The 16,120-nt window shown below is 47.4% G+C and overlaps 1 protein-coding gene across 4 annotated transcripts; it reads right to left on the bottom strand.

Moving 5' to 3' along the window:
• Positions 1 to 2,097: 2,097 nt before the first annotated feature.
• IRF3 (interferon regulatory factor 3) lies at positions 2,098 to 15,097 on the bottom strand. Of its 4 annotated transcripts, none has more exons than XM_081884188.1 (11): positions 14,875 to 15,097; positions 13,178 to 13,349; positions 10,468 to 10,642; positions 10,261 to 10,358; positions 10,048 to 10,102; positions 9,296 to 9,361; positions 8,879 to 8,989; positions 8,193 to 8,309; positions 6,484 to 6,852; positions 5,396 to 5,514; positions 2,098 to 3,230 (listed from the first exon to the last, which is right to left on the bottom strand). In XM_081884188.1, exons 2-11 carry the CDS (start codon positions 13,340 to 13,342, stop codon positions 3,066 to 3,068), a joined length of 1,440 nt encoding a protein of 479 aa, XP_081740314.1. In that variant the 5' UTR covers positions 13,343 to 13,349; positions 14,875 to 15,097; the 3' UTR covers positions 2,098 to 3,065. The 4 variants fall into 4 exon arrangements, with proteins under 4 accessions (XP_081740314.1, XP_081740315.1, XP_081740316.1 ...); XM_081884189.1 differs by having other exon boundaries at positions 8,193 to 8,303; positions 14,875 to 15,092; XM_081884190.1 differs by lacking the exon at positions 9,296 to 9,361 and having other exon boundaries at positions 14,875 to 15,096.
• Between the last annotated feature and the right edge of the window lie 1,023 nt (positions 15,098 to 16,120).

The raw sequence follows: 16,120 nt of genomic DNA, 5'->3' as shown, positions 1-16,120 counted from the left end.
TTTGGTCATTGATGTTGCCATCCCCTGAGGATGCCCAGAGTCAGGTTGCCCAAGAAACACCTGAGAGGTGGGGTAATACAGGGGTAGCCAATGTAGTAGAGGTATTGGGAGAACTACAGTTCCCAATATCCCCTACCAGTGTGACAAATGGCTGAGGATGAAGAGAGTAAGTAGGAGAGCACTACATTGGCTATCCCTGGAGGAAGTGTATAAACCAGGGTTTCCCAAACCAGGGTCTCCAGCTGTTTTTTGTGTGTTTTTTGGGACAACAATTCCCATCACCACTGACCATTGGTCCTGCTAGCTAGGGATGATGGGAGTTGTAGTATATATAACCACTGGTGGATCAGACTGCTGCTGAAAAGGGGTAGGAGGAGAATGTAAGGAAGAAACTTGCGAGGTACTGCGCGGAGAAGGAAGTCTACGTAACAGTCCTTCTGAGAATCCAGTATAATCCAGTATAACATTGCTAAAGGAGCCTTCTAAACAACCCCCACAAACAGCTGCTGGCAAACAAATTTCTCATTTTGAAGAAGGTGGGACAGTTTTCTAAGATTATGTTGTTGCTGCTGCTGCTGTCACTTTGACTTCCTGCCCCAGGCTATGAATTGGAAAAGTTGAGAGTAAGAATGGGGCGGCAGCCTTGAGCCCAGAGAACCTGAGTTAATTTGCTCAGCGAGGTTCTTGCCCAAAGGGCTGCAGGAGCAGCCGTGTTGGTAGGATGGATGCTTCAGCTAACCCTGGAGGGGCTGACACCAATTAGTGGGAAAGGTGCTATGGTAAGAGAGCAAAAATGGGAAATGTTGTCAGGGACAGATGTGGACTTTGTCTGAACTCACACCCCTTGGACACTCGGGACTCCAGCTCAGATTAGCTGCAGTACCTTCTCTGTAAGAGCGCAACACAAATGTTTGGTGCATTTCAGTTTAGGAAAAAACGTAATCAGCTGGGGGTGAAGAGACCTAATAGAGGCTTACTGCATCAAGCATATTGCAGAGAAAGCAGGTTGAAGTTTTTCTCCCAAACGAAATAGTCAAATTTTGATAATCCAGTGAAACGAACTGGCAGGTTGTTTCAGAGCAGATGAGAGAAAGTGCCACACAGTGTATAACGATTCATGGGATTCGCTGCCACAAGATGAGACAGCCGCTGGCTTAGATGGCTTTACAAGGGGGATTAGAAGGATCAGTCTGTCAATGGTAACTGATCGTGATGGCTGCATGGCGTTTCCAGGTTCAGAGGCAAGATAGTTCCTTCCCAGTACTAGTTGCTAGACCTCTGATCCGATCCTGTGGGGCTTTTCTTGTATTGAATCCTTCAACTCTTTGCTGCTCTTGCCTTCAAAGTCATGGCAGTTTAGGGGTTGAAATGGTGTGTACATATTCTTCTGAGTTTTATTTATGAAGTGCCTAAAATTACTATGTACTGCACATTTTCGAAAAACCATTCTCTGCTTCGCAGGGTCACGCTTTGAAATCTAACCAGCATCATTAGGAAGTGAAGGGAGGGAAGAAACCGAGAGGAAGTACTGTATAGCCTGTATAAATACTATACTGTACTATACTGTATAAATACTGTATGGCCTGTTGAAAGAAAATGCAGTCCAGAATAAATTGGCTTTCTAAAAGAAGAAACCAGAGAGGCAGAGGTAGGGAGTTCCATGCAGAGTTAGAAGCCAGTGGCCTGGTTCACACATAATGCTGAGCCATGGTTTGCTCAGCATACTTAGCTTGAACATCCAAACCCAACCCAGCAGACTAACCATGGTTTGTTTTCTGGCAACCATAAGGCAAAGCAATTTGGGGATTTTGTTGGCTTACAAACTGGTTTGTTCAAACTATGGTTTGGCATAATACCTGCACCCAGCAGCCTTAACTATGGTTTGTTTGGCAGCTCCACCCTAGAGAATACCACCCAGCTATAGAAAAACAAGGCAAAAACAGCTGGAAAACAAGCCAGCACTTTGAGGAAACCAGTTGTTGCTTGTTTGCTTGTCTGTAAAACTACTCTTGTGTTTATTGAACAAACCATGGTTTAGAGGCGTGTGAACATAACCAGAACAAACGACTGCAGACAAGAGGAAAAAGGGAGGGGACATAACCAGAAGATGATATTTTTAATTAAATCTTGTTCTACTAAAAGTACTCAGATCAATGAGTGCGTGGACTAAGGAGTGCATAACCAATGAAATCATGTAAGGAGAAATGGAGAGAAAGGAATAAGATCAAGGGGAGGGAGGAGACTTTAAAATAAGTTTATAACAAGATGATTAGCAGAGCTGAGGACTGGAATAAGGAAAAAGGCAGGAGACCAATTGGAGTTATATTAGGGCAAACAGGGTGAGAATTGGCAAAAACTTGCTAACATCTTAGCACCATCAAAAGGACTGGATGCATCTAATGATTTTTAAGAAAAACAGCAAGCCTGCATCAGAATTACTGTGGATTAAAAAGTGAGATAAAAAAACACACTAAGATTGCCAACAATAAGCAGTAAAAAGTAACATTAAATCTTAAGCATAATTGGGACACTCAGAGATGATAAATCCAGTTTTTGCCATTGTTATTATTTCTTAAATTTATATACCAGCTTTCACCTAAAGATCACATGGTGGTTTACAACATAAAAACACAAAGTGCATAACATAATAATAAAGAAAAAACCCTCACATTTTAAAAGCCAGAGAGTGTTTAACAGCCAAAGACCTAGTTAAAGAGGCGTGTTTTCGCCATGTTCAGCTGCTGGTTGTGGTTGTGACGCCTACGACGAAACCAGCGAATGATATGAACAAGAACGGATGAAGCAAAAAACAAACGAAAACCCCCCACAAACTCTTGAATATCCTCTGCATGCAGGGATGCTAATAGAAACCGACAACGGCTGCCAGCTGTCTCAGTGGAAGGTTTGTGCAAGTGTGCAGTGACCAAAGGGGCTGCCGGAATGCCCCTTTCTCAGGAGTGGCAAAGAGGAGTGTCGATTCTGCTGCGTAAGAGAAACCCCGAAAGCTGTCTGAGGAAGAGGACCCAAATCTGCAGCTATCTGAAGGGGAGAAAAGTTTTGCACGGCTAATTAAACTGCACCTCCATCTTCTCTCTCCATTCTCTCAGTTGGTCCAGAAAGGATCCTTGCAGCGAATCCGATATCCTTAGGTCCGGCTCTGCTCCCTTTAATGATGAAGCCCCGCTGGACTGGCTCAACTCGTAGAGAGCTTCCAGGGTCTTGGGGATGACCTGTAAAAAGGGAAGTGGGGAGAGAACGAGAACAAAACAGTTGCTGCTACTTGTGTTCCGTTCATTTAGTTCTTAGAACTGCCTACCGTGTGTGGCAGGGCAGAGACTATAGCATTTTCCCACTTTATCCCCAGGGCTACATAAAAGGAGGGAGGGCTAGGCTACCTTAGAGGGAACCGCTCTGCCCACTGCAATGAAAACAGACTTTGGCTACAGAGTTTTGCTGATTAATGGACATACAGTGGTACCTTGGGTTACAGACGCTTTGGGTTACAGACACTGCTCCAGGTTAAGAACTTTGCCCCAGGATAAAAACGGAAATCGCATGCCAGCGGTAGCAGGAGGCCCCATTAGCTAACGTGGTGCTTCAGGTTAAGAACCGTTTCAGGTTAAGAACGGACCACTGGAACGAATTAAGTTCTTAACCCGAGGTACCACTGTATATATACAGTGGTATACAGTGGGAGGTTTATGAACTTAATCTGCTCTGGAAGTCCATTCTTAAACCAAAACCATTCTTAAACAAAGACACGCTTTCCCTAATGAGGCCTTCCACCGTTCGGATTCCATTCTTAGACTGAGGTAAAGTTCTGAAACCAAGACATTATTTCCGGTTTTGCGGAGCTTGTGAAGCAAATCGTTCTTAAACCGAGGTACCACTGTACATATTTATCAGCTAAAGAAGTACCCACAGTTGATCAGGTATCCAATTTTGCAAAAAGGTAAGTCCCTATGAAAGCTATAGATGATGTAAACTATATCTGTGGTCTTTCGCATGTTTGTTAGGACTCCCAATTCCAGTTCTCCCACACCCCCAAGCTGGTTTGTATGACATCACTGCTTTTACCCTTACCACTAAATAATCTTATTCTCTAGCTTAAGCACAGGGAGTCTGAGGCTTTGATTTTTAAGATACTTACAAGACTTAAAGGACCTGTTACTCAATTCAAAAAATCACGGTCAGTCAATCTTAGTTTTACATAATCCCGCCTGTGTATAAAACAGTTGTAAAGATTTTCTTATGTGCTTTGATTCAAAAATGATGCATGTGTCACCTTAGCCAATATCCTATTTCCCTCTTCTCTCAGTCCTCCAGATGTTGCTGGACTACAAATCCTATCATCCCTGACTACTGGCCTTTGCTGCCTGTGGCTGATGGGGACTGTAGTCAAACAACATCTGGAGGTCCACAGGTCCCACAGTGAATCCTCAGACAAAGGAACCTTCACTGCTCAAGTCAACATTGATCAAAGTGGTAAAACAGGCTTCCTCAACCTCGGCCCTCCAGATGTTTTGAGACTACAATTCCCATCATCCCTGACCACTGGTCCTGCTAGCTAGGGAACATGGGAGTTGTAGGCCAAAAACATCTGGAGGGCAGAGGTTGAGGAAGCCTGTGGTAAAGCTTCTCTTTTTTTTCTTTTTTTTCCGCCTCCAAATATAATATTTATTGAAAATTTTAAGTTACAATATAAAAAACAAAGTTATTACATAACATGACATATTTTCTTATCTCCTTAGGACCTCCTCACATCTCCCGCTCCTACCTTCCACGTTATAAAATTAAGCCAGCAATTTATCACCTTACTTCCATCCTTACTGTCCGATTTTCCATGTTATATCTCAAATTTTAGATACTTTAGTTATACTCCTTGAAAAATTAAATTTAGCCAAATAATTATCCAAAAATTTGTTTTTTCTTACATTTTAACTTATCTTCCTAATTCACTTCATCTATTTTAATGATGCCAAATTGTTTATAATCAAGCATCCTGTGGTAAAGCTTCTCAAGGTGCGTTAGCAATATCTGCTTTAGTTATCTTTATGCCTGGGTCAAAGTATGATGGGCTAGCCTTTTTGTGAGTACCTCAGATCCACACCAGGTTTGGAATAAACAGGAGGAAGATGATGCAGGAGGACATGTTCCAAGCAATGACTGTGGCAGAATTAATCTCCAGGTCTTCCATCCCAGCTCATAGATGCCCCTTCAATAACAGGCTAAAAGTATACCCCATTTTTCAAACCATGCATGAGCAACCCTGGTTGCAGCTGTGTTAAATCAGTTGGAGGCAGCACTTGTAGATGTTTGCTTCTGAGCTGTGGAAAAGAGAGCAACGTATTGGATGGTGCTTAAGCAAAGCATGGAAAGGGACAGAAGTACTTACTTCCACCATGATCAGTTTTTTCTTCCAGGGCCGCCGGGTGTCTGGCCAATCTTCCCCAAAGCATAACCACAAGGTGTATTTAGGAGATCCCTGTTTGCCTTCCATATATCCAACCAGGTCTGGGGAGGCAGAGACAGAAAGGGAGGAGAGCGTTTCCTTCATATTCTAAAGCCCTATCAGTTCCTCAACTGGTAGCTGCATGCTGATTACTATCTCTGTGGCCTTTAACTCCGTACGAGGGCTGTGGAGGGGTATCAAATGCTGCCAAGGTCCACCAAAAAGGCTGCATGTTAGATCACCCTGGTAAAGATGCTAAAACAGTACAGGGGAGAGGACGGAACCCTGCAGCCCAAGTGCCATGGGGCTGAGGAGCGTTCACCCGGTGCCACTCTTGGAACACAACCCTGAAGGTAAGAACAGGACCACTGTAAAAAGGTAAAGGACCCCTGGACGGTTAAGTCCAGTCAAAGGCGACTATGGGGTTGCGGCACTCATCTCGCTTTTCAGACCGAGGGAGCCGGCATCTGTCCGCAGACAGCTTTCCAGGTCATGTGGCCAGCATGACTAAACCGCTTCTGGCACAACAGGACACCGTGATGGAAACCAGAGCGCACAGGAACGCCGTTTACCTTCCTGTCACACTGGTACCTATTTATCTACTTGCACTGGCGTGCTTTCGAACTGCTAAGTTGGCAGGAGCTGAGACCGAGCAGCGGGAGCTGACCCTGTCACGGGGATCCGAACGGCTGGCCTTCTGACCAGCAAGCCCAAGAGGCTCAGTGGTTTAGACCACAGCGCCACCCGCGTCCCAGAACCACTGTAATAAGTTGCTTTCAATGATTCCCCACTACATCAGCCCAGGAGGACTAGGAGTCTATGAACATCCGGGGAGCCACAGATTCCCCATTGCTGTCCTGAAGGCACTTGTATTTCAGTTGGCATGTGAGTTGAGTACCTGTCCCTCTTGCAGTGGTGGAAAGAGAATCGAAACTTGTTGCAAAAGTTCTCTTAACAGTGAGGGTGAGCCCTTAAGACACCAACCCTTACCCAGGAGCCCTTATGGGACAGGCAACATAGCCCTTGCGTACCTTGCACAAACTGATGCAGGCTGTAAATGGGACCCAACTGTTCCTTCAGTAGAGCACCGTGAGGCGTCTCGTCTTCAGGCATCTCTGACTGGCTCCAGGACACATGGCAACAGCCTTGGCGCATGCCACACAGAGTCATGCCCTCGATACGGAGAACCACCCCCGGAGCCACGCCTCGCAGAAGGCGCTGAGTGTAGGTCACTTGCAGACTGTCGCTCAAGCAGACTGGGTCAGGCAGGACCACGTCTGCCAAATCAGGGTAGCGGCCCTGGGAGCCTGGAGGCACGAAGCACAGGCCTCGCACGTTCTTGAACACGTCGGCGAGGACCAGCCGACCCCGATAGTAGACTCGGACCTCGAAATCTGATTCTGTGGAGGAGAGAGGGATAGTTTGGGGGAGCCAGCTGCAAAATACCACCCACTCTTCCTGTCTCCCAGCGGCAGGAGACACAGCCTTTGCTGTTCCCCGGGACGAGGGCGACTTCTTCCTCTGCTCGTGCAGCAGCCAGTATCATTTTGGAACGACCGCTGAAAACAGAGAGCAGCAAATTGCCGCTTAATTGCCAAACCTCTTCCAGAGAAACCACCCATTCAATGTAACAGCACAGTCTTATACGGAAGTCCTCCAAAGTACAGTGGTACCTCTGGTTGAGCAGAACACAACCCGCGTCTGTGTGTGTGTGGGTCGCAATTCGCCACTTCTGCGCATGTGAGTGACGTCATTTTGAGCGTCTGTGCATGCGCGAGCGGCGAAACCCGGAAGTAACCCTTTCTGGTACTTCCGGGTCGCCGCGGGACGCAACCTGAAAAGATTAAACCTGAAGCAAACGTGACAAGAGTTATGACTGTATGTGGCACTGCATTCACTCCCAGCTATGTGCAATAGGGACTGCAGACTATCTTCCCCAACTGATATTGTTCATTCATTATTGCATTTATATCCCACCTTTCCTTCAAAGAGCACAAGGTGGTCTACATAGCTCCCCACTCCTATAATCCTCACAACAGCTCTGTGAGGTTGGGCACTTCTGCCCCAGGAAGGTCACTTTGGTGATGCCAATGCAGCAAAAACAACATGGGAGGGAAAGGTTTTGGGTTATAAGCTCAACCTGATTGGCGAAATATATGAGTGCTAAGGGTTTCCTTCATCAGGGGGAGAGATCATGAGCGAGACGGATGATGGCTGGTGGGTCAGCTCCAGCTTCCAAGCTATTTTCACTGGGCTAAATATATACAGTGGTACTTCGGGTTACATATGCTTCAGGTTATATACGCTTCAGGTTACAGACTCCGCTAACTCAGAAATAGTACCTCGGGCTAAGAACTTTGCTTCAGGATGAGAACAGAAATTGTGCTCTGGCAGCGTGGCAGCAGCAGGAGGCCCCATTAGCTAAAGTGGTGCTTCAGGTTAAGAACAGTTTCAGGTTAAGAACGGACCTCCGGAACGAATTAAGTACTTAACTCGAGGTACCACTGTTTTAAACAACAAGCCAATCGATTTTATTTTCACAACTTGTCAGATGGTTCCCACCTCCTGCCAATCATCTGATCTCAAAGTTGGCCTAGGAGGGAGGGTGGGTGGGTATAAAGATCTGGCCCACCGAGCCAAAGGAGTTCTCCACCTGCTACTTTACACCCTGATTTCTACTACTTAAAAGCACAGCAGCAGCAAGGGGACCAGATACTTCTTTTAGATTCAAGGCGCTCACCAAAAGTATCGCTACTCAAGAGGTTCTGCAGGGGAGATGCTGCAGTTGTGGGTGGAACTAGATTCAACTCGGATGGGGGCAGGTCTCCACAGAAAGCGGGATTCTCTGCTCCTAGTGCTAAACATGGTTGAAGAGAAAAAGACAAAGCAAGCACTTGATACCCAACACAGACACAAAAAAACAGAATCGAGAGAGAGGTAAAAAAAGCTAAAGGACCCCTGGATGGTTAAGTCCAGTCAAAGGCGACTCTGGGGTTGCGGCGCTCATCTTGCTTTATTGGCCGAGGGAGCCGGCATACAGCTTCCGGGTCATGTGGCCAGCATGACTAAGCCGCTTCTGGCGAAGCAGAGCAGCACACAGAAACGCCGTTTACCTTCCCGCCGGAGTGGTACCTATTTATCTACTTGCATTGGCATGCATTTGAACTGCTAGGTTGGCAGAGAGAGGAAGCCTGTCAATGCCGCAATTCCCACCACTTTCAGAACAAAAATCTACTAGACTGTTCCTAAGGAGATGGGAACTGTTTTTTGTTGCTGTTCAGCAACTGGGAGTTGGGAAGCCTTGCCAATCTACCACAAAGCACACAGAAGATCTACCTTTGGTTCCTCCCACACTAGATGAAAGGGATAATGGTTGCAATCTCGGCTTGGCCCTGACAATATTTCCTCTAGATCCAAGCAGCTCACCAAACGTAGGAGCTCCCAGTATCTGATCCAGCTGTGGCTCTGCGATTACAGGTAGATTCGTATCCACGCTGAATGGGGACAGGCCTCCAATGCAAGCTAGATTCTCTGCTCCTGGCAGCAAAAACAATGTATTTCAGAACAACAACAAAAAAAGAAAATGTGATACCCGGCAGGCGCACACAGAAAGAGGTGGATCTAGAATGAGCACCTGAGAATGCCAAAATTCTGGGATTTCTGGGGAGTTAGGAATGCCTAGTGCATTAGGGCAGAAGCTGCTAATAGTCAAAGCTTCTTTGGTTGTGGTTTTGGAGGGAATGGGGCAATATAGGGCTGGAATGCAGGACTCCTCTTTCCAGATCTGGAAAGAAAACAGATTCTAGGGGTGGGATGGGAGGAGGAAAATAGAATTTCATTCACCAGCAGCACTCTCACAACTTTCTTCTCTACATCCCATCTGATACATGGAGCACAGGCTCGGGACAGCTGAATCAAAAAGAAAAAATACATATGCACAAAACTATGTAGTGAAAACCGATTAAAATGGTATGTGAAACCCCTAATTACTTGACTACAGAGTGGGGAACCTGTGGCCCTCTAGCAGTTGTTGGACTCCAGTTCCCACCAGCCCCTGCCAGCACGGCAATAGCTAAGCATGATGGGTATTATAGTCTAACTAGCTAAGCATGATGGGTGTTATAGTCTAGCAACCTTTGGAGGGGGGGGTACAGCTTACCATTCCCAGCTCCATCCCAGTGCTGACTCAAAAAGACAAAGTGTAACGCTGCTCAGCAGAAAGATGGAATACAATCTTACATGTTCTCTCTAATGATGGAGCTGTGTCAAAAGTTAATACGAGAGCAGCTGCAGAAGAAGGGTGCCAGGGTGTTGTTTTTTTTTAAGTGGGGGGGACAGACTACTTCCATGATGCATATGGTCACCAGCCCCCAAGATTCTCTGTTCGGATGTCTCCAAGAAAAGTGAGCATCTATATATAAAATAAGTAAACTAAGCTTGGTGGCCTGAGTGTTGAACGTGGCTTGATTTAGAATTTCCCCTTCATTTCTTCTCCATGCTTTTATTATATTTATTCATTTATTTGATGCATTTATACCTCACCTATTTCCTGCAGCATCCGAACAAATCCCTTTCCAGTATCCTGGATCACTCACCTTCTGTGGGGCTGCAATATTCCAGGGAACTCAACATGCTCTCCAGGATATCGCCCTGAAGGACAGGATAGAGAAGGTTCACAGACTGTTTATTCCTCTTTCCCTGTCCTCCTCCCACTGGCGTCTCCCCTACAGGCTGCTCCGCTTCTTCTTTCCACTTCCCCATCCCATGGCTGCAGGGACTGGGACAGGGAGGAAAGTAGAAGCACTGACCTGAGAAGAGGAAGAACTGTCTCCGCACAGTCCCGTGCTCCCAGACAGGGTAGGCGAAACATCACCGACTGCTGCCCCCTGGGCAGAGTCATTCAGATCTACAAGATTACAAACAGAGGAGATTCTCGGTCTGATCCTTGGCTCCTCCTCGCATCTTTTGCCTAGCGATCCCCATCGGAAGCCCTCTGCTCTGTCCGGTCTACCTACTTGGGGCATGCAGGATTTCAAACACCTTGTGGGGGTCTTCGGAGTCTGTGCTGTTATCCTGAAACATGCGGATCCCCTCCTTCCGGTTCAGGGCTGAGCGGAAGTTCCTTTTCCACTCAGAGGGTGTCCGCTGGTCAAAGCCTGGGCGATGGCGGCCTCTGGCAATGGCCCAATCCTGGAAAGAAAGCAGTTAGGTAGGGAGATTTCATAGGGATGCGGGTGGCGCTGTGGGTTAAACCACAGAGCCTAGGACCTGCCGATCAGAAGGTCGGCGGTTCGAATCCCCGCAATGGGTGAGCTCCCATTGCTCGGTCCCTGCTCCTGCCAACCTAGCAGTTCGAAAGCATGCCAGTGCAAGTAGATAAATAGGTACTGCTCCGGCGGGAAGGTAAACGGCGTTTCCGTGGGCTGCTGTGGTTCGCCAAAAGCGGCTTAGTCATGCTGGCCACATGACCCGGAAGCTGTACGCCGGCTCCCTCTGCCAACAAAGCGAAATGAGCGCCGCAACCCCAGAGTCGGTCACGAGTGGACCTAATGGTCAGGGGTCCCTTTACGGAGATTTCATACCCCCACACAGCAGACTTCTAAGCCCAGCTATAGCACCCTGCTCACCCATAAAGACAGTCTATCTGAAAGGCTCACGGTCAACTCTTTCCCTCCTTCAACCCTTGTATCATCTTGACAGATGGATTTAGGTCAGCTGCCCCCAGGACTCTCCGACCTGCCACAAAACTGGAGGTCCCTCCAGAATTTACTGCACATTCTGAGTGATTTGTGCTCAGGATGTGGCCCAGGGAAGTCACACACTGCTTCGTTTCCAATCAGTGTTTATCCCATAATTTCCTGCTGAAATCCCGCAACCTTTTACACCACAAATAATAATAATTATTATTTATTGAATTTATTTACCGCCCTTTACCCGGGGGTATCAAGGCGCTTCACAGAATAAAATCAAGATATAAAACCACAAAATACCTAATAAAAATAAAAACAACAATAGCGCCCCCCAGTTTTGTTTTGCTTTTTAAATCACATCAACCAAAGGTCTGGTTAAAATTAAATGTTTGTGCTTGATGCCTAAAGGTATATAATGAAGGCACCAGGCGAACTTCCCTGGGGAGAGCATTCCACAGAGGGAGAGCCACTGCAGAGAAGGCCCCGTTCTCGTGTTGCCACCCTCCGGACCTCTCAGGGAGGGGGCACACGAAGGAGGGCCACAGAAGATGATCTCAGGGTCTGGGTAGGTTCATATGGAAAGAGGTGGTCCTTGAGCCGTTTAAGGCTTTATAGGTTAAAAGCAGCACTTTGAATTGGGCCCAGAAACTACTGTATTTTTCACTCCATAGGATGCACTTTTTCCCTCTTAAAAACTAAGCCTGTCTGCTGCTCTTTGGATCTGGGGGGGAATGGAATAATTTTTTTTTTCTTGATTTCCCCCTCTAAAAACTAGGTGCGTCTTGTGGTCCAGTGCGTCCTATAGAGCGAAAAATACGCTAATTGATAGCCAGTGCAGTCGGACCAGGATCAGTATAATATGCTCAAACCGTCTTGCTCCAGTGAGCAACCTGAATTCTGCACTAGCTAAAGTTTCTGAATCGTCTTCAGAGGCAGCCCTACGTATAACGCATTGCGGTAATCTAACCCTGAGGTTACCAGAGCATAGACAACAGTAGTTAGGCTATCCCTGTCCAGGTAGGAGCGTAGCTGGGCCACCAGCCGAAGCTGACGGAAGGCACTCCGGGCCACTGAGGCCACTGGCAGCAAAGGATCCAGGAGTACCCGCAAGCTACGAACCTGCTCCTTCAGTGGAATTTGCTGCCAAGGAGTGTGGTGGAGTCTCCTTCTTTGGAGGTCTTTAAGCAGAGGCTTGACAACCATATGTCAGGAGTGCTCTGATGGTGTTTCCTGCTTGGCAGGGGGTTGGACTCGATGGCCCTTGTGGTCTCTTCCAACTCTATGATTCTATGATTCTAAATGCCCCAGTGCTGTGTTCAGTTCTGAGTGCCGCAATTTAAGGAGGATATTGATAAGCTGGAATGTGTGCAGAGGAGGGTGACCAATGTGATAAAGCGTCTGGAAAGCATTAGCATGACCCAATCACCAAATATTTTGAAAGTGAATCTTGGGAGGGATGCGAATGCCCCGGGGGATCCAGTATCCTATCTCTGTTTGTGGATGGTGCAAGGCAGAGGAGAAGCCAACGCAAGATCATTGGGGAAGGAAGGGCAGTGACCTTTGTTCTGTTGCTTTGTTCAGTAAATAATAATACAGTGGTACCTCGGATTAAGAACTTCGTTCTGGAGGTCCGTTCTTAACCTGAAACTGTTCTTAACCTGAGGTACCACTTTAGCTAATGGGGCCTCCCGCTGCCGCTGTGCCGCCAGAGCACGATTTCTGTTCTCATCCTGAAGCAAAGTTCTTAACCTGAGGTACTATTTCTGGGTTAGCGTAGTCGGTAACCTGAAGCGCCTGTAACCCGAGGTACCACTGTAATTCGTTTTGGTCTCCCTTGGACCCCATTCATCCCGCCCACCTCCCACAGCTATTCCAGAACGTTACAGTTAAAACACGAAGGAAACCTTTTCCCCAAGCTGACACCCTGAAGACATTTTGAACTCCCAGCAGTAGTTCAAAACTGCTGAAGGGCATCAGGTTGAGGAAGATGGGATGCGATGTGGGACACACACCGAAGGAAACACTACAAGATTACCTCAAAGAGCTGGAAATCCTCGTCGCAAATATTCTGCCGTGAGCCGTGTTTCCACGGCACTCGGAACAGGGTCCGTTCTGGGTTCAGCCATGACAGCCCCGGGTACCGCCGGGCGTCCAACTGTTCAATTAGCCAGGGCACGATGAGAGGTCTTTGAGTACCCATGGGGGAACTGTGGGAGCAGGAGAGTAAAGGGGAGGATGTCACAATGAAACCTGATGGGGAGAGAGAAGGGAGTGGCAGGGAAATGACTCACTGCAACACAGCTGCAAGGCTGTAGGGAGAGAAAAGCTGAGTGTGTGTGTGTGAGAGTGAGAGAGAGAGAGAGAGAGAGAGAGAGATTGTGCAGATTGCCCCTCCTCTGGCAATCTGCACAGAATTTTGCTTAATGGTTGCCATCAATTTGATTTTAATTAATTTTATAATGAATGTTTTTAGAATGTTGGATTATTTTGATTGTTGTTAGCTGCCCTGAGCCCAGCTTTGGCTGGGGAGGACGGGATATAAATAAAATTTACTATTATTTATTATTATTATTATTATTGATCGTGTGCTTTAGCATGGGACCCCAAACTCTAGTTTGCAGACCACCATGAGCTTCATGCCTGCAAAAACACAATTAAAAACCATACAGCCCCTAGCACTGCATACGACTGGCTACAACAGGCAGAAAAATCATGAAGTGGTCCGCTAAGTCCCTCAGCCATGTTCAAGCAGTCAGGTGGGGAGTTTGGGGACATGGGTGGTGCTGTGGGTTAAACCACAGAGCCTAGGGCTTGCCGGTCAGAAGGTCGGCGGTTCGAATCCCCGCGACGGGGTGAGCTCCCGTTGTTCGGTCCCTGCTCCTGCCAACCTAGCATTTCGGAAGCACGTCGAAGTGCAAGTAGATAAATAGGTACCGCTCCGGCGGGAAGGTAAACGGCGTTTCCATGCGCTGCTCTGGTTCGCCAGAAGCGGCTTAGTCATGCTGGCCACATGACCCGGAAGCTGTACGCCGGCTCCCTCGGCCAATAAAGCGAGATGAGCGCCACAACCCCAGAGTCGACAGCGACTGGACCTAACAGTCTGGGGTCCCTTTACCTTTATCTTAGAGCTTGTCCTTGATGGAGAGCGTTATGTATGGCTGACAGAGATTGTGTGTGTGTTTGAGACGGAGAAAGACAGCGCGTTACTCTGATCCTTGATCTTTTTAGAAGCCTTTTCAAAGTGCTTCCGATCTTCAGGAACACAAAGAGTCCCTTGCTGGATCAGGCCAGAAACAAACCCAGCAACGCCTCCTCCCAGGAGTCCGGAGCTGGATTAAGCTCAAAGATCCCTTCATTGCAGGGGGCTGGACTAGATGACCCTCGTGGTCCCATGTCTACAAATTCTATGATTCGATAAGCAAGAAGAAAGGAAGACCGCAAAAGCCCCGCGCAACGGGCCTGTTTGCCTGGTTTGGCTGTAACCCAATAATATAGCAACTAGAGGCCGGTCCCACCGAAACCGGCGTTGCTGAATTCCGTGCAGTCCTGCATTTACTTCCAAGTAAACGCGCCTCAACGGGGATTGAGCTGCCGTTTCGGGATCCCTGCGAAACGGGGTTTGCAGCGAGGCCAGCTTGAAAAGTCTCCCGCTTGGGATCTGGAATGCGGAAGTCCAGGAAGGATCTCCTTTCGGAGGGAGCCCCTCGTTGCACCCCGCAACCAAGCACCCACCTGTTAGGATCGCTTTTGTTCCGAGACCCCCGTCCAGACTACTTCTTCCTCTCCGGCGAGCCGCAAAACGGAGCCTCTTCGCCCTTCTCCGCGGCGCCACGTGATTGCGAAAGTAGCTTTCGGTTTTCAGTCCCGAGAGCCATTTTCGCCTGATTCCCCTCCTCCCTCGGCGGCGCGCAGAAAAGAGGGGATTTTCTTGTGGATTTCCCTGCGTTTTCGATTCGTTCGTTTCAAAAGAGAGAAAACGCCTTCAGGTGCAGGATAGGTTTTAATAGGAGATGATATACTAATTGCAGTCTATCCCCCCCAGGCTCACACGTGTGTGACAAGTTGTGCAGAGTTCCAAAGTCCTACCCCTGACAACAAAATTAAAAGCACAGGAATTAGGTTTTTGATCTGGCTTCCTCCTCCTCCTCCTCACCCCACTTCAGAAAGACTCAGGCAACAACTTCAAAAAATCTCTACAAAACACAAAATCTGTATTCCTACACAGTACTGAGCCCATAACCTTTGTGGGATGGGTTTTAATGGGCAGGAGAGGATATAATAAAATAATAATAATAATAATAATAATAATAATAATAATAATAATAATAATAATAATAATAATAATAAAAAAATAATACTATTATTTATACCCCGCCCATCTGGCTGGGCCTCCCCGGCCACTCTGGGCGGCTTCCATAGAAACCAAAAATACAGTAAAATATCACACGTTAAAAACTTCCCTGAACAGGGCTGCCTTAAGATGTCTTCTGAATGTCAGGTAGCTGTTTATCGCTTTGACATCTGATGGGAGGGCGTTCCACAGGGCGGGCGCCACTACCGAGAAGGCCCTCTGCCTGGTTCCCTGTAGCCTTGCTTCTCGCAATGAGGGAACCGCCAGAAGGCCCTCGGCGCTGGACCTCAGCGTCCGGGCAGAATGATGGGGGTGGAGACGCTCCTTCAGGTATACTGGACCGAGGCCGTTTAGGGCTTTAAAGGTCAGCACCAACACTTTGAATTGTGCTCGGAAACGTATTAATTGCAATATATCCCTCCAACCCATTAAAACCCATCCTGCTTCAGGAATTGAGATGGTTTTGGTTGCCAGTATGTTCTCCCCCCTTTTTTTGTACATGGTGACAATTCCAAAGCTATGGATGCGTTCCTCTGCTGCATTGTGTGTGTGGGCATTATTTATCAGAGCAGCTTGCAAATATCTGTGATTTACCTCTCTCAACGTATGAGAATATTCCTGGTGTAA

Source organism: Podarcis melisellensis, assembly GCF_964234715.1.
Source record: "Podarcis melisellensis genome assembly, chromosome: 13".
Classification (NCBI taxonomy): domain Eukaryota; kingdom Metazoa; phylum Chordata; class Lepidosauria; order Squamata; family Lacertidae; genus Podarcis; species Podarcis melisellensis.
The sequence above is the reverse complement of the archived record's forward strand: the minus strand, read 5'-3'. Positions and strand labels throughout refer to the sequence as shown.